This window comes from Hyperolius riggenbachi, chromosome 2 (genome assembly GCF_040937935.1).
Source record: "Hyperolius riggenbachi isolate aHypRig1 chromosome 2, aHypRig1.pri, whole genome shotgun sequence".
Taxonomy (NCBI): Eukaryota; Metazoa; Chordata; class Amphibia; order Anura; family Hyperoliidae; genus Hyperolius; species Hyperolius riggenbachi.
This window is the reverse complement of record NC_090647.1, coordinates 197,081,495-197,106,246: the sequence shown is the minus strand read 5'-3', so window position 1 is coordinate 197,106,246 and position 24,752 is coordinate 197,081,495. Positions and strand designations below refer to the sequence as shown.

The 24,752-nt window shown below is 41.0% G+C and overlaps 1 protein-coding gene across 3 annotated transcripts in view; it reads right to left on the bottom strand.

Moving 5' to 3' along the window:
• The window catches only part of FARP1 (FERM, ARH/RhoGEF and pleckstrin domain protein 1), a 277,097-nt gene that overhangs the window by 40,175 nt on the left and 212,170 nt on the right, over window positions 1–24,752 (bottom strand). For 2 of the 3 annotated variants that reach the window (XM_068267954.1, XM_068267955.1), the window contains exons 10-13: window positions 12,217–12,380; window positions 9,355–9,423; window positions 7,997–8,072; window positions 5,489–5,723 (exon numbers count right to left, since the gene is read on the bottom strand). In XM_068267954.1, coding sequence (XP_068124055.1) covers window positions 5,489–5,723; window positions 7,997–8,072; window positions 9,355–9,423; window positions 12,217–12,380 — 544 coding nt within the window. The remainder of the gene's footprint in view (window positions 1–5,488; window positions 5,724–7,996; window positions 8,073–9,354; window positions 9,424–12,216; window positions 12,381–24,752) is intronic. The other variant, XM_068267956.1, reaches the window with a different exon arrangement.

Sequence of the window (24,752 nt, the reverse complement as noted above, 5' to 3'; positions counted from 1 at the left end):
CTCTGTACCTGAAACCGCTGACTAAATACATAAACAGTTCTACTTGATGGACCACTACAGCAAAAAAAAAAAGTAAGCAAGTTAAATCTGATAGAACTGACATGTTTTGGACTAGTCCATCTCCTCATGGGAGATTCTCAGGGTATTCTTTGTTTTCAAAAGCATTTCTTAAATGGCAGTTGCTAAGCCTAACTGCCAAAATAGTATGCCCGTGAGTAGGGAGGCTGGGACCTTACTATTTTGGCAGTCAGACTTAGTAACTGCCATTAAGTAAATGCTTTAGAAAACAAAGAAAACCCAAAGAATCACCAACGAGGAGATGGAGTAGTCCAAAACCTGTCAGTGGTGTCAGATTTAACTGCATATTTTTTTTTCACTGTAGTGTTCCTGCAGGGTAACGCAGAGAAACACAACAGGCAGTAGGTCAGGTGTACGGTATATCTTACCCATTAACTATGTTATCACCACAGTTGGTCGGCAAATTGACAAAAACAGATAAACAAATGACAGTTGTACAGTAGGTTGGGGACGGGCTCCTGGCATAGGTGCAGCAAAGCAATGCATCACATGCACAGAATATCACCAAGCTGAGCATCACATCGGCAGCCAGTGACAGTCCTAGGCAGTTTCTTTATTAGCTTTTTACATCATACAAAATGCTTGAACATCTCAAACTGCAGCTGCTGCCAAAGGTGTAACAATGACACTCTCCAGTGGTGTGAAATGAACACATGGCGGTTCCCAATAACAGTAGCACTAAATATAGCCCGGAGTTCATTTCAACAGTGCAGAAATGTAACAGTAAATGCTTCAGTGTGTTAGAAAAGGGCAACAATTCTGTCTAAGTAATACTACTTTATGGCAAAACAGAAAACTTTACTATGTGCCTTTCTATGCACTGAAAATCCTTTATCACACATACTTTCTGAGCAAGGGGACTAGCTAAACAACTTCTAGCTAAATGAGACAACAGTGGTTGTGGTTAACCCTGCCATTGTGTTTGCTTCTTCATCACTGTAGCAGCCATTGTTACACCTTAGTCATGGATGAAATGCTTTTCAAAAGGTCCCACCCCAGAGTAACATCAGTGATCCCTGCTAAGGATAGAATCTCTCCAGGCGTCTTTACATAAGGACATTTCTCTTGTTTCTGGTTAAAAAAAAGTAAGAGTGGGAGGCAGTGACTGTTTGCCTGTTAGCAGAACCAGGGATATACATATTACTGTCTCCCAGACAGAGAGAGCTAGCAGAAAGATGCCAGGAAAAGCCACACATCCCTGCTTCTCTGCTATGAAGCTAGTGGCAGGACTGTACAGCACATACTGCTTTCCTGTGTGAATATGGCCTGTCTCTTCTATAGTTATAATTACTGTAAATGATAGAATACAGAAGAGACAATATCAAAGGGCAATTGCACTAGAAAAGCGCCCATAGTAAAAGTGTTTGCTACAGCACAGAAGTCGCCTCTGCACTGGCTGCATATTCCTTGGCATTGTGATCATACAGATAATCAATGACATGCAAATAATTCTGGCTTGCAAACTGTATGCAGTCTGGAGCCAAGCCCATAAACTTGCTTACGATTTTGGATGGCCCAGATCAAAGCTGCATACAATTTGCAGGAAAAGTCCATGCAAGCTGGAATTATTTGCATCTCATCGACCAGTTGTAAATATATCCATCGTCTAGTGAAATGTGAAAACACAAATCATATTTTGAGCCCTGGTGAAGATGTTGCCAAGTCAAAGTGTGGTTTCCAAGGCAGAGGCCACTAAAGATTTGATTGCATATGGGAACGGTCACCTGGGAGGGATCGACAATCAATCCCTCAGCCAACTGTTCAGGGCCAAGGTCATACAGACCGGTCACTAGCCTTCAGGCTAGCGAGGCGCCTTTTACTAAGGCTGGGGCATGTGATGTAGATGGGAAGCTGCAGGTGGGTAGGCTGGTCAAGTAGGAGAACAATGTGCTCTGGCCACATTAGGTTTATGTTCAATCCTTGTTCGAGGCTGTCTTTATCGGCTGCTCTGGCCGAGTTGAATCCAGTGTGAGTACATAGCTTAGCCACCATTCTGGAGGATGTTTGCACAATGCACCAGGGACTCCCAAGTACAAGTGTGCTCAGTCAGCCTCAAGAGCAATAGTTGCTAGAGATATAACCATTTAACATGAAGCAAAATTTTGGTTCAAAAATGATTTCAGAACGAAAAAGGACAGATCAATTTGTAGCTTTAGCAGGCTGGATCACTGTTGTTGCAGAAACAAGGACCATGTATGTATAATAGGGTATTTCAACGAAAGGAACAACAAAACAGGAGCAAGAATAATGTGAGTAACAGAGGATAAAACATGCTAGAAGATGAAAACAGCAGCCCTCTTCAAATGCTTGTAAGGTTCAGTCCATGCAGACAAAAGCAGCGCTTACCGTACAACATATACAGATCTCTTACTTCACAGTGTGTTAACAAATGACAAGAATGAGAATGAACTTTCCAGAGTAGCAGATTACAAGGAAATTAGTGGACAAAAGCTTTGTTTTTTTACTTTTTTAGAAAGCAAAGCAATGCAAGAAGAAACTGTACACAGGCCTTCTGTGCACCCCACGGGTTAGTGGCATTTGCAGAGGTGTCTGGACAAAATGTTATCAATAAACATGTTTTAGTAGGCATACACACTCGTACATGTTTTTTCTATGTCTATCTGTAAAGCTACCTATAATCTTCCAATATTGATTGGGTGTTAAGAAAAAACAGCTGCCCAATGATATTTCTACCTATATTCCTTCCAGTCATATAAGCATGTGCAGCCTAGGAATAACCCCAGGCTCCCTCTGATCTCTAACAACAGCTGTGCTGAGGGTCCCCACTGCTTCTACACGAGACAGCGCTGATAGCGCAGAGCTGCGTCGTTGATTTGGGCGCCGCCATAGGCCGTAATGTGAATTATGGCTATAGCTGCGCATAGTGACTAAGAAAGACTGGAAAGAGCCGAAGTGTAAACTAGCAAAGAAAGTAAAAAGGGAATACGGTTGCCAGCAATAGCACATGCCCAAATTTTACATATCCCCCACAAAGGGGGAATAGCATTAACCCCATCCAGGAATTTCTGCAGACACAGGGTGAATAGTCTTTCAGATTCACCCTGCGCCAAAATTTGTCCACAGCCATTTTTTATGTATGGCTCATACATACCCACTCCAGTCTACATGGGATGCTGCAGACTGCAGTCCTCTTACCTCTGAAATGCTGTAAGGACCATGTCTACATCAATATTTATATGCTGATGATGCAAACTGAAGCCTCTGCAGGATGCTGCATATAGAGGGATGGAGGTGCTGCAAATAAGATTGCACATGGAAGAGGAGGGGAATTGCTACTTAAGAGGGGGTAAGGGCTGCAACTGGAATGGTAGGGGGCTGTAGCATATGAAGAAAGGTCTTCAGATGGATGCAAAAACATCTCCTGATTAATATGATAAATACTGCCGAGTACACCAATTCGCTTATTAGAACCTATGTGATCCAATCCACATGTCCCAGTTAGTATGGTATTTGATGAAATGTTATTTGTAACTGTGTATGGGCTTATCACCATTACATAAAATAAAGTTTTGTTGCCTGGCTACTGCTGAGGCCACAATAAAAAGATGAAAGTGCTTTGACTTTTGAGGGTGTGCTACATACATTTTATTTTTCATGCTATTCCTTAACAGGAATGCAGAAATCACTGATCCATCCACAAAGCGTTTCAGTGGAATTATGTTCTACTAATACCTTGGCGTATATTATCCATTCTTAAAGTTTGCAAGAGGAAATTAGTATATTAATGAAACAGTGAAAAACTGCCCTATTAAAAGGGCAAGTAAAACTATATACAGCTGCGTTGCTGTGTATTCTACACAGCTCCATTGCTGTATGCAACATCTCGCTATTCAACAATAGGCACTGAATACAGAGTAATATAGTGGCTCTCTGATCTAAACAAGACGTCTCATTACTTGTATGGCTTACAGTACGACTGTGGCACTCAAACTCCAATTTCAGTTACCAACAGCACACCAGTTAGTTCACTAAAACTATATTAAAACAAGTAGTTGAGCATCAGAATTTAGAAAAAGGCTGTACTTACAAAAAATGTAGTGCAAATTAAGCTCAACAACTTGAGTAGTCCCAAAATCACATACCGCTATTCTACACAATTCAAATATACAAAACAGTCTTCTGCTACAAAAATCGATAATCCAAGTGCTACTTTCACAAAACAAAGTCAAGTAACAAATACTCCAAAATTAACACTATTAAATTGTGTCTTCAAATACTTGTCTAACATCCGCTACAAGTTATTAAACATAAAGTGCAAACTACTTCTACATCCCTCCCACATTTCCTAGTATAACCTAACCAATGACACATGCAGTATATTTAATGGCCAAGATGAATGTTTCCTAGTCAACTGCTCAGCAGCTGAAAACATGTGAGCCATCTTCATCACTGAAGCTAAGGACTGTATCTTCATCATGCATCTCTTCTGCATACTCTTCCAGCTGAAGGCTACCAAATGAATAGTTATTCCTAGGCATCGGTGAAGAGCTTAAGACTATTGGGTTTCCGTAAACAAGTGGATGGCTAAAAGAATCAACAATGTCTGAATCTGTATCGCTAGACTCACTACCACTACTAGTAGAACCATCAGCCATGGGCACAGCACTCAAGTGCTCTTGTACTATAGCAGCTGGTCTCAAGACTGGACTGTAATGAGGCTGTCTACTTTCAACAATACCATTGGACATCATTTTGGCTTCCAAGGCGGCCATTTTGGAAAGATGGCTTAAACGTTGCTCTTCTGCTCTATGGTCTGTGACTGGTGTGGAGGAGTTGGGACTTAAAATAAAAGGATCTGTATCAGAATGATTACGGTAGCCTGTTTTAAGTTTCTGAATGTGCGCACTCTCTAATGGTACATTATACCTGTCATACCCATAGTCATGGCTAACCAGTTCCCCATCCTCTGGAAGCCTCACCCCAATGTTGTTATTGTATACATTTGCTGAAATGTAACTTGGTGAACCTTTCCTATTAAAACTCATGTTTGGGCTTGATCCCTTACTACTCGGAGACAATGGAGTAGCTAAGGGACTACGGCTGCCTGGACCATTAAACATTTCATCTATTAAAGAGCTGTGTCTGGGCATCTTTGGACTACCACAGGCATAGAAAGACATGCCAGCTGAATCGTCATCTATATACTCCTCAATAATGTTAGATGACGACCGAACAGACGAAATTTGTTGTCTCAATTTTGAGCGCTTAGGAAATTCCTCTGTTCGACAGATTCCGTTACTACAATGAATTCCAATCTCATCATTGTCATTTGTTTGGGACTGAGAGCGGACCATAAGTGCTCTGTGAATATCATACTCGCTATCTACATCACTGCAGTCAATGTAAGGAATTGAGTTACTGCTGCCATGAGCAGCCCGGGATGCTGGACCTGTGCTTGGATGGTGTGCATTCTTCATGTTCTGCTGAATATGGTCTTTGGCTATGTCTTCACCATCAACTGTCAAATGAGCACCTTCCTTTCCTTTCCTGTCCAGGGAAATCTTCTTGGGAGATGGGCTTTTGCGCTGTATTGATGCCTCAGTCACTACTTTGTCTTCCTTGCTTGGCTGTAGTGTTTGAATCTCATCATTCTGAGAACTCTGTACAACAGATATTTTAGGACTCTGTGGCATAAACAAGACAAAAACACCATCAAAGAAGCAACACTCAAAAAGGGAATAATGCTGTGGATGATTTTACATGCAAACAGGTAAAGCTAATACACTACTGCAGAGGAGGATGACTCTGTGTACTCCCTGGTCAGTGGTGTGCCAGCCGAGGACTGAATATTCAACTCAATCATATGGTTCAAATAAGCCTTTGCATTCAGTATTGCATAAAACTGAATGGGGACTTAATCTTTAAAACATGTTGGCTTTACAGTCCATGTTTCTCTCTATGAACCTCTTGTGGAGTTACTGGCTTGAGCAATAAATAGAAATTACATGTGTAATTTATTTCATAAAATATTTTTGTCTTCAAAAGTTTTGAGTTGCATAAGAGTTAAGATTTGAATAACTCCATTTACAATATATGAATAGGAAACATTGCTTTGTAAATTGTTTCAAGCAGATTGCAGGAAAGGGGAATTGGAATTAAAAACATACCTACTATTGCTCGCGCTAATAAAGCAGCGCAACTTAATTTTCTTTCGCAGCACCCTACGCGTGCTAGTGGCAGTGTAGCATGTGTAACTAAGCAGCAGCTGCTGCTTAAAAAAGTTGTGCGGTAGTGGTGTGGGGCCACTATTGTGTTCATTAACATAGTTACTATGTAACGCTAGTGAAGTATCGAGTTAGCGATACATTACCGATGTGCTGCTTTTGTAAGCAGGGGCCACTGCTTAGTTAGCACATGATGCTGCCACTAGCGTGCAGGGAAAGAAAATTAAGTTGCGCTGCTTTATAGCGCAAGCAACAGGAGATTTCTCACGCTATTTCACATTATGAAGCAACCCCATCGTTTTTATAACGGATATAACTACACACAGTTAAAGAAAATGTGGATTGAAAGGAATATGGGTGCTGCTATCTTTATTTTAAGAAGCTGCCACATTGGTTTTAGTAATTTCTTAGTCCAACACATAGACAGAACCCCCTGCAGTAAATGCAGTCAGTATGACTGATTTACATATTTGTCTAGGGCTAGTGATAGAGGAAATATTAGAGGTTGTAGATCACACCTCCACAGCCAGGGAAGCAGCATTAACATTTACTTTCATGCTCCTCAGAGCAGGTGTCCATTACTACTCACTGGAGTACTTCTTTAACAACCTTCCATTACAGTGTTTAATGTAAGCTGATAGCAAATGCCTTGTATTAGGGCCCATTTCCACTACATATGAGTTTGTATTGGGTTTTTAAAACTGAAACCAATGCATGTCAATGGAGTAATTTCCATTGAATGCAAATTTACCAGTGCGATGCAGAAAACGATGGATTTCTGCAGGACACATATGTTTCCAATGTATTGATTGTCAGCTGCACATGAAAAGTGAAATTCTCTCAGCATACCCTGTACATAGTAAAAAAATTTTTTTAATTGTTTTAATCCATAGACTGCTGGCTAATTGAAAAATAAAATCTACATGCCAGTGCCAGCAATAAACCTTATATAAATAATATATAAACCCTTTATAGAATATGTTGCTAGATCAGCCAGCATTGTTATTTAGCAATGTGTTACCCAAGTAATTCTCATAGTGTTTTTGTGTGAATTGTCATATCTGTCAGGCAGGCTATGGGCCCATTTCCACTAGCATACAGTGTTGGACTGTGCGGTGGAAAAGCTGAGGAAATCCACTTGCTGGCCAAGCAGCAGTAATCAGGTGTTGCTGCTCACCGTGAAGTCTTGCCACAGGTTTCTATTAGGAGTGATAACACAGTGTTTCTGCTGCTTGGCCAGCAGGAGGATTTCCTCAGCTTTCTCACCTCCCAGAGGGTAAACTCATTGCTAAATAACAATGCTGGCTGTTCTAGTGACATATGGGTTTATATACTATTTATATAAGGGTTTATTGCTGGCACTGGCATGTAGCTTTTTTTTTAATTAGCCAGCAGTCTATGGGTTAAAAGAACTACCATTTTTTTTAACTATATGGAGGGTATGCTGCTGAGAGAATGTCACTCACTTCCCGTTGCTCTCACAGAACCTAAGAAATGAGAAGAAATATCAATACAGACAGTAATTAAGATATTATTTTTCTCTAAGACGAGAAACGGTTAGAGTAAATGCCACATTGATTCCTGTGTCTCTGACTGTTGGTGACATTATACCCCCTTAGTTTCACAAAACAAGTTATAACCCTTTCTCACACCAAACCTAAAACAAGATGATGATTTGAATGGCATCATAAGATAAACATTTGGGAAGATAAAAGATGGAACAAAATACTAACTTGTTTTGGCACCTCTAAAATTTGCTCGGTTGAATGGGCACTCATACTTCTTATTGAACAAAGCTTGCTGTGCTTCCTGTGAAATACATTAACACAATCTTGTAAGGTAGATAACACACTTGACGGTTTTCATGTGCGTTTTCGGTACAGAAAAAACTGAGAACTCATGTTAATCAATGGGCTAGTTCACACTAATGTGTTTTTTGTGTGCAGAAAGAAATCTGACATTCTGCAGTATAATTCTACACACTTTTTCTGTATCAATTACATTAGCTGCTGTGAAAAACGCCTGCATTTTCCTGCATAGAAATACACTTGGTGTGCAGAAAATGCATGCAGACAAACGTGCGCAGAAAACTGAAAGGGAAGTGTGTTCTCTGCTTAACTGCATATAAAAAGCTTCCCCTCTGACTACTCCCACCCCCACTATTGATAATAGATCATTTGCATAATGATGACAAGGTACATGTACATTTTTAATGTAATTGTTTTCTCTTGAAATATTTAGATTAGTTTTCTTTTCTGAATGTTCAGGTATATGTTAAAGGACAACTGTAGTGAGAGGTATACGGAGGCTGCCATATTTATTTATTTTTGAACAATATTAGTTGCCTGGCTGTGTCCTGCTGATCCTCTAATACTTTTAGCCATAGACCCTGAACAAGCATGCAGCAGATCAGGTGTCTCTGACATTATTTTCAGATTTGACAAGATTAGCTGCAGGCATGTTTCTGGTGTGATTCAGGCACTACTGCTGCCAAATAGCTCAGCGGGGCTGCCAGGCAACTGGTATTGCTTTAAAGGAAATATGGTAGCCTTAATATACCATTCACTACAGTTGTCCTTTAAACTGCCGACCCACCTAAACACATTACCATACATGTATTACACAAAAACACTGATTTATCAAAAACAAAAAAACAAAAAGGTAAACTGGCAGAAATGTAAAGATGAAACCCAGATAAACCAGGCAGAACTCTTGGTCGATTCCATCGCACTAAAGCATTATATTGTGATGTATCTTTAGGTAAGCAATTACAAAGTATGGTATGACTTATGCTACCTTTGCTACCTTATAAACACTGATTTTATGTTGTTATCCAATATGTCTTATACTTATATGCATATTCATGTAATGTTAAAGTTGACAATTTAGCACACACTGTCATTGTTAATATGACTGTATATAATTTGAAAATCCTTAATAAAAATTATTGAAACCGGTTAATTCCATTGCATAAACCTAATTGGTTATTTAAGAAAATTCTCTAGTTGTTTTACCTTGATAAACCTACCCTTGATTGAGTGTTGTCAGTTTCTTTGTAAACCACGGCTCAGGATGAACAGAAATGACTCACCTTTCAAACTGGACTTTTTTATGACCTCCTTCCTTCACGTAGTCCAATACTTGTTTCTGCGTCCGGCCACTGACAACGAAATCAGAATTTAATAACAATTCTACACAGAAATAGAAGTTGGCTATAGTAGCTCACCTCTACTAACATGGATGTACTATAAGGTTATTGATGGGAATAAACAATGACGTAAGGTCTGTCCAATATAAACAAATATACAAGCATGGCCCTGACTGTTAAAGTGTAACTGAAGCAGGACAAAGAAAAAAAAATAGATACTTACCTCAGTAGCGGGGAAGCCTATGGATAGTCCACAAGGAAAAAAAGGTGGGGATGGGAATGTGGGAGGAAACCAAGAGCCAATATAGTGCAGTAAGTTTCTGACACAGGGATTAGGACAATGTGAATAATTATAGCCATATTTGTGTGCCACAGCAGTAGGCTGGTGGGGATAACAAACCCAGCCCCACTTGGGTTAGAAAGTCGCTCTTTGCAGCCGGGGACAAAACAACAAAGGGATATACCCTCCACACAAGGGGGTATAATTACATGGTTCAGAGGTGTCAAGTTAATTAAAAACAGTTCATTGCTGGATCCAAACACCTGTCTGCTCATCCCTCCCAGTACCCGTAATCACTCCTTGACAAATTTCACTTATGGATAAGGTTACATTTCCAGACAGGAAGAGACCAGTTTGTGGCGATCATCCCTTCTATCATCCTCCCATGCCCTCTTCTACCCACCTAATTTACTACCTTAAAGTGAACCCAAGCCAAAGCTTGTATTCTTACCCTGCAGAGAGGGAAGCCTCAGGATCCTATTGAGGCTTCCCTCTTTTGTCGGCTGCTCCCCGTTGCAGAGAGCGGCCCCCCTCTGAAACGGGGCCACACAGCTTTACTTCCTTATTAATGGCCGCGCTGTAGCCTCGGGAGCCCGCCTGCTCATGTGCAGGAGCACGGAGCCCTCGGCAGGGATGCTCCATTACAGATTCACAGGTTAACTCTCTTTGAAACTTAAGCTTTTCAAGTTAAATAAAAAAAAAAAATAGGAGAAAGTGATAAAAAACACCAAAGAAGTTTCCAAAACGCCTTTTTGTAAACAACGTTATAATAATATATTTGCTAAACCAGTATATTATTATTTTCATAAGTGAAACGGTGTAATATTTTATCATGCCATATTTACAATCCTGCGTGTTTATGGATTTTATACAAGCTTTATTTAATAATTTGGGATGGAGTACTGAGAAAGATGGACAGATGATAGTCTATAAATAAGAATTCTTTTTCACACAAAAATGCTTGGTTTAGAATGTGTGATTAAAGTTTAATTCCCTCCACCTTCTCTAAAATATAATTATTGTATGGAGTGCATGAATGGGACCATAGCAGCTGGATGACCGTCCTCTGTGAACTCCCCTCCAGGGATGGACTTTGAGCCCCAATTGATTCCCTTGGGGCTCCTAACCCTCCATTACTTACATTCACAGCAACTTGCATTTTCATGTCCTTTAAAGAAACAGGATGCCCTCCGCAATCAAAAACTATTTCCAGATCAGGCCAAAGCATGCACAGCAATGAAGTGTAAAGTGAATGGCCATAATGGATTCAGAAAGCAGCAAACAGAGATTAAGGAGTGTTGGGCACAGCCTGGTAGCCATACCCATAGTTTTATACATGGAGCTACAAGCAGTGATATGTTCTCTGACCGCTCCGATGAGGGAGATTTGGAAAGGAACTCACTCTTTAGTGGTCTGCATGGAAAACATGGCAGAGGCTATTAGGAAAAACAAAGAAAAGAAGATATCCCACAAAAAGAAGATGGACAAATTTGAGACTGAAGACAATGTAAATCACTTAAAGTGAACCAGAGACGAAGCACCCTCATGTATTTTACCATATATATCAGTGGGAACATTAGAGAAAACAACCTACCCTGGTCTGTTTCATTCTTCACTGCTTAGCCTGCTTGTTATCAGCCCTGATAAAGAGAAGAGAGACTCAGCTATAATGATTCCCGAGCAAAGCCAGACTGAATGCTCAGTTGGGGATTTTATCAGCGCTGCTAACAGGCAGGTTGAGCAGTGAAGGATGAAAGAGAGAGTAGGGTAGGTGTTTTCTCTAATGTTCCCACTGATATGTATGGTAAAATACATGAGGGTGCTTCCTCACTGGTTCACTTTAAGAAGAGCTCATTTAAGAATTAGAGAAGTATCTGAATGCATCATTGAGGTCCAGTACTATATATTGGAGTTTTGTATCTAGCTATAGCGGTATAAGGGAAAATCAGTCTTTAAAAAATATATATATGCATATGTAGATCAACTACGTTTCATTTGCTGTGTATTTATCAATAAAAAAGAGATAACAGAAGCATTCCAAGGAATGGATCAATCCATCATATAGAGTCAGTCTCAGTTTTCAAACACCTGCAAGTTAAACAGGAAGGCTAGGGGCCGGGGATGTAAAACAGAATCATGTGTCATATCTGCCGAGCCAGACTTATCATCTTTACGGGACAACTTGACAAGAATTTGCTGGAGGCCAGCGCCAGCACTATGTCTAACACTAGATGTCTGCTACATAAGCCATTCTCCTCAGGGGACTTGTGCAGACTTCACTCACAAATATAAATCAATGTAGCTCATTTCTGTATAGTTATAATAAAGTTCAAAGCTAAAGGGTCAATAACATGGCAAATTACAATAGCTGAATTTAGGTGAATTCTTTTGTAGATCAATAACTGCTTTGCTACAACAGATGGGGATACAATAAATGCTGTAACTTTTTACAGGCCATAATACAGTTTGCCAAATTATTATTTAGAAGATACAGAAAATACTCGATGCATCTATCAGATCCTTACCTGAACCTAAATGATGAACCACGGCTGAAAAGAACTGGTTTTGGCTTTGGTTTGGGCTCCTCAAAGAGCCTGAAGAAGGCATGGTACTCAACACATATCTTCCAGAACGACTTACAAAAATCTCGATTAGCCATCATGAACTCCAGCGTATCTTGGTAAGAACTCTAAATCAGCAAAAATCGAACAAAACAAAAAACATTGTTATTTCATTTATTGAAATGTATGTAAGTGTTTAATGAGTTTTTAGTCCAAGATGTGAATGACTCGGGACTCATGTACAACGTATGTTACTAAAGAGCAGCACGGTGGCGTAGTGGTTAGCTCTCTCGCCTTGCAGCGCTGGGTCCCTGGTTCGAATCCCAGCTAGGGCACTATCTGCAAAGAGTTTGTATGTTCTCTCCGTGTCTGCGTGGGTTTCCTCCGGGCACTCTGGTTTCCTCCCACATTCCAAAAACATACAGATAAGTTAATTGGCTCCCTCTAAAAAATTGGCCCTAGACTACAGTACTTACACTACATAATATAGACATATGGCAATGGTAGGGATTAGATTGTGAGCTCCTTTGAGGGACAGTTAGTGACAAGATATATATCTATATATACACTGTACAGCGCTGCGTAATATGTTGGCGCTATATAAATACTAAGTAATAATAATAATAATAAAAAAAATAATAATAATAAAGAGAGATCTATATGATGCCCATCAGCCAATCAGTTTCCCAGTCCGCCTATTGCTACATAAGTTAGAACAGAGAGAACAGAGAAGTGCTGAGAGAAATACTAGGTTTAATATTTTTGTATACATTTAAAGGGAAGCGCAGATGCAGATCCGCACCATCTTGGATGCCTATAATAAGAAGAGGAGAGACAGCAGAGTACCGGGCAGCATTTCTTTAAAGTGAACGTGATGTGATAGTTTTATGGAGGCTGCCATATTTATTTCCTTTTAAGTAATACTAGTTACCTGGCTGTCCTACTGATCCTCCGCCTCTAATACGTTTAGCCTTAGACCCTGAACAAGCATGCAGCAGATCAGGTGTTTCTGATATTGTCAGAACTGACAAGATTAGCTTGGGCGCTGTTAAAACAGTGCAGGAGATTTGGGCACAGCCGGCGCCACCATTGGGCATAATAAGAATTACAGCTATAGCTGTGCTCAGTGAGTAATTTGAACACCGTCAATAGATGGAGCTCAAATTAATTTTAAAACTATTTCATTCAGCTGCCAGCAAGCTGAATTACATCAATCCCCACTATCCATGGAAACATGGAGGGGGAATAGTAATTAACGCTGCCGAGAGTAGTGCAGAAGCATGGTAAGCTGTATATCAGCTTTATCCTGTGCCCAAATCCACCAGTGGCTATTTCATAGGTATTCAGATTAGCTGCATGTTATTTCTGGTGTAATTCAGAAATTACTGCAGCCAAATAGATCAACAGGGCTGCCAGGCAACTGGTATATAGCACCTTCGAGTTCACTTTAAGACTGTTAAAGCTGTTAGTTGGCTGAAAAGGCATTGTTTCATTCCAACCTAAATTATCGCAAATTCTTTCTGTTTTAAGAAAGCAAACCATAACATTTTAGTAAGGGGGCTTTTAGGACCATTGTAGCCCCTCACACACTCCATTGAGTTTCCATTCACCATGAGCTTGCTGGTTAGTCTGTACCTCTCGATGTTACAAGCCCTACTCCATAGAGCCAAATTAATCCATGCCATGCACTGATGAGGATCAACCAATCCGAAACAGTCTGTATGCATGTTGGATTATTATGGCTCTGTACAAATTAACAAGCAGACACATCATTGCATTCCAGCGGTTCTGGAGGTGTGTTTAGCTTCTAAGGGTAACAATGGTTAGTTTGCATATATTCAGCAGAGATGCACTGGGAGACATCTCAAGCTCACTCCAACCTGAATTATTGTAAATTCTTTCTGTTTTAAGAACGCAAACATTTGTTTTCCATAACATTTTAGTAAGGGGGCTTTTAGGACCAATGTAGCTTCTTACACACTCCAATGAGTTCTGAGTCACCATGAGCTTGCTGTTTCATACAGATGAAATGGATGTTAGATGACTTTATTTCTTAAATATATTATTCAAGAATGTAAAACTTTTAAGTGTATTCAGTTTCCCCTTGTAGAACATAACAGATCAGATAATGCTTTAATGAGAGCACTCAGGAAATCAGGCAGGAGACAAATACGGTCACATCTTTAAACTGATCTTACACGTCACTGTACAGCTTTGTTAACAAAAATGCACTTTTTTAATGAGAAGCAACAAAAAGTCTGATTATTTGAAAGTTTAAATATTTATCCAATTTGTAAAAGGTATTCAGCCCCTTCTGCATGGCCATGTGAGGTTACTGGCATCATGTGAGTTCACTGTACACTGTGTCCACTAGAGGGCACTCAAAAAGTATTTCTGTGCACAGCAGTGTTTATACACACTTATTCAGTCCCAGAGCTTCTCTGAACAATGCAAATCCCTCACTGTCCTTTAAAGGTGCTCATGATATAATGTATTAGACACACTCATCAGGAAAATATGGAAAAGCCCTTTGGCTGGTGTGACTACAGTAGCTTAGAACTGCTGGAGGAAGCAGTGTTGTCTGTTAGGGGTTAACCACACTATAAGCGCTTTTCTGAGCGCTTGTGATTGATTAGGGCCCTTTTCCACTAGCAATCGCTAGTGTTCGCGCTAAACGCTAGCGATTGCTGAATCGCAAGTGCAGGAAACTTCCCGGCGATTGCGTTCACGATTTTGCTATGCAATGCACTGCATAGCAAAATCGCAGCAAAGATCGCTCCGCGGTGCGATCGCGTTTGAGTCAAAAACGAATTGCGGTAGTGGAAATTACCTACCGCGATTCCTATGTTAAAAAGCAAACCGTAGCGATTTCAAAATCACTAGCAGTTTGCGATTCAGCATCGCAAACGCCGCTAGTGGAAAAGGGCCCTAAGAATCGCTCCCATTCACTTTCATTAAAATCGCGGTATAAATCACGTAAACATGTACGATTTTTACATAATTTTAATGAAAGTGAATGGGAGCGATTTTTAAAAAGCGCTCAGAAAGCGCTAATCAAACATAAGCGCTCAGAAAACTGCTTATAGTGTGGCTGAGCCCTCACAGACAACACAGCTTCCACCAGCAGTTCTGAGCTACTGTAGTCACACCAGCCAAAGGGCTTTTCCATATTTTCCTGATGATTGTGTCTAATACATTATATCATGAGCATGTTTAAAGGACAGTGAGGGATTTGCATTGTTCAGAGAAGCTCTGGAACTGAATAAGTGTGTACAATAAACACTGCTGGGCACAGAAATACTGTTTGAGTTATAGTTTGGCTGAGCCCTGAGGGATATCACCCTGTCAAGGTACTAGACAGCAGTTAAATAGAAACCTTGCCTCACCAAAGACATTCAACGTTGACCCATTAAAGCCAAACTCCACTTTAGTTGAGGGGAAAAATATATCCTCACCAAGAGGTTGCAAGGGTTTTTTAGCAAATTACACTGCAGAAAGTTATACTATTTTTTTGTGTACCAATATTAACAAGTCATTACGGTGGACTCCTGCAAGGAAATACTAATTAAGCTCCAGGTTGCTTTCTCAAAAAAAAGATCCGGGCCTGGATACCTCTTTAAGATGTGCTCAGAGGAAAGGTCCACCACTCCAACAGGAGTCCTTTGGGGAATCTCTGGGCTCAATACTGCCTCATTTGAAGCAGCATCCAGCGCTTTAGCAGCAATAAGGATGTCTACTATGGTTTTCCTACCAGGCAGAATGCAGTAGCCCACTACAGATTCACTTTAACAGTAGACTTACAAAAATCCTGGGCTGTGGAGGAATACAAAAATCCTCAGACTCCAACTCCTCAGTTTATGATTTCACTGACTCAGGCTCCTATTATTTCCATACAACAATCTTGTTGATTCAAAGTATGTAACATATAAGGCATCTCATCACCGCCAAAGCTTAGGCATTTTAAAAGCTACATTAACTACTTAATGCTCCAGAGGGGGTAGATATTAGTCTATGCAAGGTAATAAGAAATGAACAGGCGGATAAAATTGCTCTGATATGGAAAACGCCAGGACCATTTTCTGCAAGAGGGCAGATCTATGCACCGGAACCCAGCTGATATGGGTTCCACTGATGGAGAGTAGCTGTTAATAGAAATCAAAACTAGTCCTTGGTAAGAGTACTTGCAAAAGGTACAGAAACAAAGAACATCCATGAGGCCCTAGGCAATCTAACTGTGGATACATCTAATGATGCCCATACATGGTAAAATTAAAAAAAATGTTTGATTTTTTTCCAATCAAGAAAAATGAATGATTATCCAATTTTTTTCAATAAAAATCCGATCAGACATGTTGGAATAATCTTTATATATGATCAACAGAATATTTGAATGAAATTATCTAATTGGAAAAAAAATGAAAAAATTGTAGCATGTATGGGCACCATAAAAGTGATGTGCAGGTACTCTGCTGGAGAATTAGGGGGTTCTAATAACACCTCTTCATTCAAAGTGCACAACATTCACAGTGGATTCACAGCAGGGAGTACATATGTAGAGTATAGTACTACTGTGCCACTTAATTACCAAGCTCAAATTAATTGATTTCATGAACAATGGGAGTGCATACAGTCAGGTCCATTAATATAGGGATATCGATGCAGTTCAAACTTCTTTGGCTCTATACACAACTACAATGGACTTGAAATGAAATGAACAGGAAGTGCTTTAACTGCCGACTATCAGCTTTAATTTGAGGGTATTTACATCCAAATCAGGTGAACGGTGTAGGAGTTAAAACAGTCTGCATATGTGCCTCCCACTTGTTAAGGGAGCAAAAGTAATGGGACAATTGGCTTTTCAGCTGTTCCATGCCCAGGTATATGTTATTATCACAATTACAATGGACAGATAAAAGGTCCAGAGCTCATTTAAAGTGTGCAATTTGCATCTGGAATCTGTTGCTGTAAACTCTCAAGATGAGATCCAAAGAGCTGTCATGCATTGCGCTCGGGCTACGCATGACGCGGCTGCATGTGATGTAAACAGGAAGTAGGGGGGCAAGAGGATGGACGCTCGGCGGCGGCTTTCCGTGAGTTGCAGCGCCGAGCGGATCGCGGCAGGAGAGGGGGACAATGCCACTAATGCTTTTCTTTTCCCCCTTCACAGGAGCGGAGGACCTGGCGGCGGAGGTGGCATCCGAGAACTGAGCCTGAGGAGGTGAAGAGGATCGCGGCTGAAGCGAGGGGAAGAGGAGCATGGCGGCAGGAACAGGTGTAGTATTCATGTCATTGTAGTGCAGCTTAGTGTTAGTATAGTACAGTGTAGTGTAGTGAAGCTGTGTGTTGTGTCAGTGCATTGTAGTGTAGTATAGTGTAGTGAAGGGTATTGCAGTGGTGTGTTGTGTTAGTGTAGTGTAGCATAGTGTAGTGAAGTGTATTAATGTGTTGTGGTAATGTAGTGTATTTTATTGCTGTGTGGCTTAGTTGTTAGGGCAGCAGGGATTAGTGTAGTGTAGATAGAGTAGCTTAGAGGCAGTTTTAGGGTGTAAAATGTCCATAAGACGCCCCTGCAGTGTAGACGCACCTAGGTTTAGTTTTTTTTTTTTCCCCTTATTTTTGCCCTCTAAATCAAGGTGCGTCTTATATGCCGAAAAATACGGTAAATCCAACTAAGCATGCATTTCACTTGCTGAAGTCTTCTTATTCTGTCCCATTACTCTTGCTCCCTTAACAAGTGGGAGGCACATATGCAAACTGTTGTGATTCATACACAGTTAACCTGATTTGGATGTAAATACCCTCAAATTAAAGCTGACAGTCTGCAGTTAAAGCACGTCGTGTTCATTTCATTTCAAATCCATTGTGGTTGTGTATAGAGCCAAAAATGTTATAATTGTGTCAATGCCCCAATATTTATGGACCATCCCTACTAGTGACACAACTACACATCAAGCTTTATTCTTGCAGCCGGGATGTTATTTATTATATATACAGTGGTGGGAAAAACTATTTGCCCCCTTCCTGATTTCTTATTCTTTTGCATGTTAGTCACACTTAAATGTTTCTGCTCATCAAAAACCGTTAACTATTTAGTCAAAGATAACATAATTGAACACAAAATGCAGTTTTAAATGATGGTTTTTATTATTTAGTGACAAAAAAACCTCCAAATCTACATGGCCCTGTGTGAAAAAGTGATCGCCCCCCTTGTTAAAAAATAACTTAACTGTGGTTTATCACACCTGAGTTCAATTTCTGTAGTCACCCCCAGGTCTGATTACTGCCACACCTGTTTCAATCAAGAAATCACTTAAATAGGAGCTATCTGACACAGAGAAGTAGACCAAAAGCACCTCAAAAGCTAGACATCATGCCAAGATCCAAAGAAATTCAGGAACAAATGAGAACAAAAGTACTATAACTGAAATCTATCAGTCTGGTAAAGGTTATAAAGCCATTTCTAAAGCTTTGGGATTCCAGCGAACCACAGTGAGAGCCATTATCCACAAATGGCAAAAACATGGAACAGTGATGAACCTTCCCAGGAGTGGCCGGCCGACCAAAATTACCCAAAGAGCGCAGAGAGCAAAAGAACATTAACCTCCCTAGCGTTCTGGACGAGCTAGGCTCGTCCAGAGACGCCGGAGGTGACCGCTCAGGCCCCGCTGGGCCGATTTGAATAATTTTTTTTTTAAAACGAAGTGCTTGCTGCGTGCCTTACCCGATCGCCGCCGCCCGCCACCGATCCGCCGCTACCCGCCGCGATGCAGGGCCCCCCCAGGCGAGACCCCGTGCGCTGCCTGGCCAATCAGTGCCAGGCAGCGCTGAGGGGTGGATCGGGTCTGCCTGTGACGTCATGACGCCGCCGACGTCACGATGTGCGTCGCCATGGCGACGGGGGAAGCCCTCCAGGAAATCCCGTTCAGAACGGGATTTCTGGACGGGCCATTGCGCCGGCGGCGATCGGAGGGGTGGGAGGGACGCCGCAGGGAGGGGGAAATCATGTAGCTAGCGCTAGGCTAGCTACATGAAAAAGGAAAAAAAATAATAGGCAAAAAACGTTTCCGCGGCCGCAGTGCCACGGGAATCAGAACTCCAGGCAGGTTAAGGCTCGTTTCAATTTTGCTAAAAAACATCTCAATGATTGCCAAGACTTTTGGGAAAATACCTTGTGGACCGACGAGACAAAAGTTTAACTTTTTGGAAGGTGCATGTCCCGTTACATCTGGCGTAGAAGTAACACAGCATTTTAGCAAAAGAACATCATACCAACAGTAAAATATGGTGGTGGTAGTGTGATGGTCTGGGGTTGTTTTGCTGCTTCAGGACCTGGAAGGCTTGCTGTGATAGATGAAACCATGAATTCTACTGTCTACCAAAAAATCCTGAAGGAGAATGTCCGGCCATCTGTTCGTCAACTCCAGCTGAAGCGATCTTGAGTGCTGCAGCAGGACAATGACCCAAAACACACCAGCAAATCCACCTCTGAATGGCTGAAGAAGACTTTGGAGTGGCCTAGTCAAAGTCCTGACCTGAATCCTATTGAGATGTTGTGGCATGACCTTAAAAAGGCGGTTCATGCTAGAAAACCCTCAAATAAAGCTGAATTACAACAATTCTGCAAAGATGAGTGGGCCAAAATTCCTCCAGAGCGCTGTAAAAGACTCATTGCAAGTTATCGTAAATGCTTGATTGCAGTTATTGCTGCTAAGGGTGGCCCAACCAGTTATTAGGTTCAGGGGGCCATTTCTTTTTCACACAGGGCCATGTAGGTTTTGAGTTTTTTTTCTCACTAAATAATAAAAACCATCATTTAAAACTGCATTTTGTGTTCAATTATGTTATCTTTGACTAATAGTTAATGGTTTTTGATGAGCAGAAACATTTAAGTGTGACAAACATGCAAAAGAATAAGAAATCAGGAAGGGGGCAAATAGTTTTTCACATCACTGCATTCCTGTGTACACATAACATATAAAGTCGAAATCAGATGTACATATCTGACTTTAAAAATACAGTGACTGCTTTATTGCAGCAGCACAAATAACTTGTTTTTTTGATTGGTTTATTTCATTTGTGTGGACTAATCACCACTATTACTGGACATACAAGTTATTTATCATGAGCATTATCCGAGAAATAGAACATTTTATCATATTTTCTCTTCTAATTACAGTTTAAATTAGGAGTTGGAGTCAGAGCCTTTTTTCTAGACTCCAGGTACCCAAAAATTGCTCCAACTCCACCACCTTGCAAAAATCTGCATGGAGAGCAAATTAAACAGCAATATTACTGCAGGTGGCCACTAGATGGTGCTACCTAAGTTATTCAATTACACAAAAAGGAGGTTACAGAACAGCTGGAGAAAGCCTTCTGTTAGGTTATAAAGTCACCCTTTAATAATATGGTAGTTCCTGATCAACAATACAGATGAACTTCATTGATAATTTTGTTCCAAGAAGAAGACAATCACAGATTTGTCTGCTTCCATGTAGCTATTCAGCGCTGTACGCTGCTTGTTCTACCAAAACACCTCCCCAACTAGGCTGCTAACGCTACAAAGCACCTTTAGTGCCCTCCAAGTGTACTGTGAAGTGAGATAACATTTTTGTTGACAAATAAGTACTCCTTTCAGTTTAGCCCTAAACATTGCTAGCTTTAAGGGCAAACATTATTTCAACTTCTATACCTTGACTATGTATAAACAAACACATCTCCACTGTACAATAATCCTAAAAGAGTATGTATTAAGCTAAGTACACACGGCCAACTTGCAGGCTCATTATCATCTGACTTTAGTCTGTTGGATGATAATCAGGCATGTGTACGTGTGCAAACAACTTGATGAGCATCTGATAACAAGCGGTTTGATCAATTCAACTGTTGAATCTATGTTGGTCTGACATCATGCAGTTGGTGAGTGTGTACAAGTTGTTAGAAAGACTTGTACTTGTTTTGAATGTGTAGTCCGTCAGTCCTCTTGCGTATGTTAACGGAGTTGGTTGTTTAGCCGTCTAGGCGTGTGTACGTACAGGTCATGTGGTTGGTTATGTAGGTCATGTGGTTGTGTGCATGTTGGACGTGTGTATGAGCCTTTAGTGTTAGGGCAGAAGATAAGTAACAACTGTTGTTACGCTATCCAGCTAATGACTCATCCAGGAAAAGGAAACTCTACCTAGGCAGACTGTGCTGGAAAGAAATGCAGTGTGTGCGAAGGATTAGTTGGGAAGCACATAGCTGGCACCAGATTAAAATGCAAAAGTAATTTTAATAAGCAGCATTTTTGCAGTAATTGTGATTCTCTAGAAAGTACAGAAAAACAAAAGCGCTGCAAAAACTGCTCCAAAATGTATTTATTTATTGTATTTATAAAGCGCCAACATATTACGCAGCGCTGGACATTAGTTGCTTGCCAAAAATCGCTATAAATTTGCTCTAAAATCTCAAAGCCCTTTTTTGCTGAGAAACAGCCCAAACATATAAGGTACCTTCCTATGGATAAGGGATATGGAGGAGAAGCAATAGACTACCCAGAGCAATAGACTAATGACTGATACCATCATGAGTCATTCTCTTCAGTCAATTGCTTAATGCTACTTTCAAACAGTCTGAGTGATCTTCAGGAGCTACTCTGACTGGAGGAGGTCACTTGACGTGATCTCTTCATATCAATGACTGAGGAGGCTACTAATTATTTTTCATTTTCTTTGCAGTTTTCTAACTTCGAAGGACTCACATGATCTGACCACCACCTCCTCTAAGAACTCACTCAACAGTAAGAGCTTTAACCTCCCTAGCGGTAAGCCCGACCTAGGGTCAGGCTAGCCGCTGCGGGATCAGATGGGACCGGAGGCACTTGGGAGGCATACTTAGCTAGCGAAGTGCTAGCTGAAGAATATAAATAACATTTTATAGCCAAAAATCCTCCCGCGGACGTTGAAACTGCGTACCGCCAGGGAGGTTAATCTAGTTCAGACGGCTGACGGAGCCAGTGCTAAACAGAAAGAAATGGAAGGGCTTAAGGTGGCCATACACTCGTTAGATTAGCAGCAGATAGATCATCAGATAGATTTCTGATCTATCTGATGTGTTTAGGAACATTTTTTACTAGGAACAGACTTCCAATAGATTTCAGTATGAAAATCGATCTGACTGCATTTTTTTTGCCATCAGATTTCCATTAGGTCCAATTCAAAATGATAAGCAATCTGAACAGATCGACCTAGATTTTCCAGCATGTCAGATCGATTGAAATCGATCGAAGTCGGCCGCAAATCGATCGATCTGTCAATCGATTTGCGATCGATTTGCGATCGATTTCGATCGATCGGCCGCTAATCGGCTCAGTGTATGGGCCCCTTTAAACAAGAGAGAGAAGAGACTGCTGCATTTTTAGTAATAAGTTCCAAAGCACAGTTTGTCAGGTGTTACTTGGTTTGATGCACACATAATTTCTCTATGAAGTGTAGTGTTTCATTTCTATCCCCCTTTAGAGGCGGGTGGTAGATGGCTTGTTCTAGGAGGTGAGAGCCCTGGAGCGAGCTGTCTGTGCCTGCCCCCCCCCCCCCCCCCCCCCTTTGGAGTGTTGTGTGAAAGCCAGCTCTGAGCTCCAAAGCTTGGAGTGGCCTATGCTTCACTCCTTTCTCATGTGTTCGCTCCCATGTCGCGCTCATGTAGCAGAACGCAATGGACGTGAAGGTATGTGCCTGTTTTTAAATTTTGGGAGGCAGGTGCGGGCGGCTCTTCCCGGCGCTGGCCACACTTGGGGGTGTCGCCTGCACCTCCCAGCCTCCCCCTTCCGGGATGCCGCTGTGGTTTCCAGGCAGTGAGAGAGCTTGGGGCCCAGCGGCACCCTGGTTGTATGGGGGCATTGGGAAGCCTCCCCGTGGCGCTCCTGGATAGTGCTAATGTAGCATGAACTAATTCCCGCAAGGCAACCGCTTTGTGGTATTGGTTTTAACCCTGCAAACTTCGACATGCGAAAGCAAATGCATATTTGCATCAGCTATGTCTCGTGAATAGCCAATTAGGCCAAATTTGCAAAGCCAAATTTGTCAGGTGTTACTTGGTTTGATGCACACATAAATTCTCTATAAAGTGTAATACCAAACCACACTTGTACTGTAGAACAACTGAAAAATGTATGCACAATGCCTTGACTCGTTCTACAATACTCCTTTTCTTTTAACAGTTTTCTTATAAATGACACAGCTCACTCTGAAACTTTACTGCGTTAGCACCAGGAATTCAGTGCAGTCACATGCAGTAGCTGGAGAAGGCATCTGAGGGCAAAAGAACTATGAATAAGGACTTCCTTGCTTCAGGATGAACTCCTATCGATACATAACCTGATCGAACGATTACTGTTAATATAGCGTTTTCTGAGCAATATGTATAGCAGAGCAGAAGCTAAAGATTGGGAATGCACTCCGGATGTATGTACATAGTCAGCTGCAGTCTATGATTTGTAAAACGACGAAAATAAAAAAAAAAAACAGTACAGTTATGCCTCACAGAAATTTGCACAGGGGAGTAAAATCATCCATATTCTATGACTTAAAGGGAACCTAAACTGAGAAGGGTATGGATTTTTCCTTTTAAAATAATACCAGTTGCCTGTCTCTCCTGCTGAGCCTGTGTCTCTAATACTTTCAGCCACAGCCCCTGAACAAGCATGCAGATCAGGTGCTCTGACTGAAGTCAGAATGGATTAGCTGCATGCTTGTTTCAGGTGTGTGATTCAGCCACTACTGCAGCCAAAGAGATCAGCAGGACAGCCAGGCCACTGATATTGTTTAAAAGGAAACATCCACAACCCTCTCAGTTTAGGTTCCCTTTAAGCACACATGATTCATGTGAAAGCAGAAGCTTAGAGTTTTACTTTCTGGATTTTTCCTACAATCTCCACTGTGATTAATGTAAACAGAAATTGAAAGAATACGGAAAAATTCTCAACTACTATCTCACAGAGCACATTTTATACAGTATATGATATAATAAATAATATATTTTATATATGATATTATATAATATATTAATACTGTATATACAGTGGGTTGCAAAAGTATTCGGCCCCCTGGAAGTTTTCCACATTTTATCATATTACTGCCACAAACATGAATCAATTTTATTGGAATTCCACATGAAAGACCAACACAAAGTGCTGTACACGTGAGAAGTGGAACGAAAATCATACATGATTCCTAACATTTTGTACAAATAAATAACTGCAAAGTGGTGTGTGCATAATTATTCAGCCCCCATTGATCTGAGTGCAGTCAGTTGCCTATAGACATTGCCTGATGAGTGCTAATGACTAAATAGAGTGCACCTGTGTGTAATCTAATGTCAGTACAAACACAGCTGCTCTGTGACGGCCTCAGAGGTTGTCTAAGAGAATATTGGGAGCAACAACACCGTGAAGTCTAAAGAACACACAAGACAGGTCAGGGATCAAGTTATTGAGAAATTTAAAGCAGGCTTAGGCTACAAAAAGATTT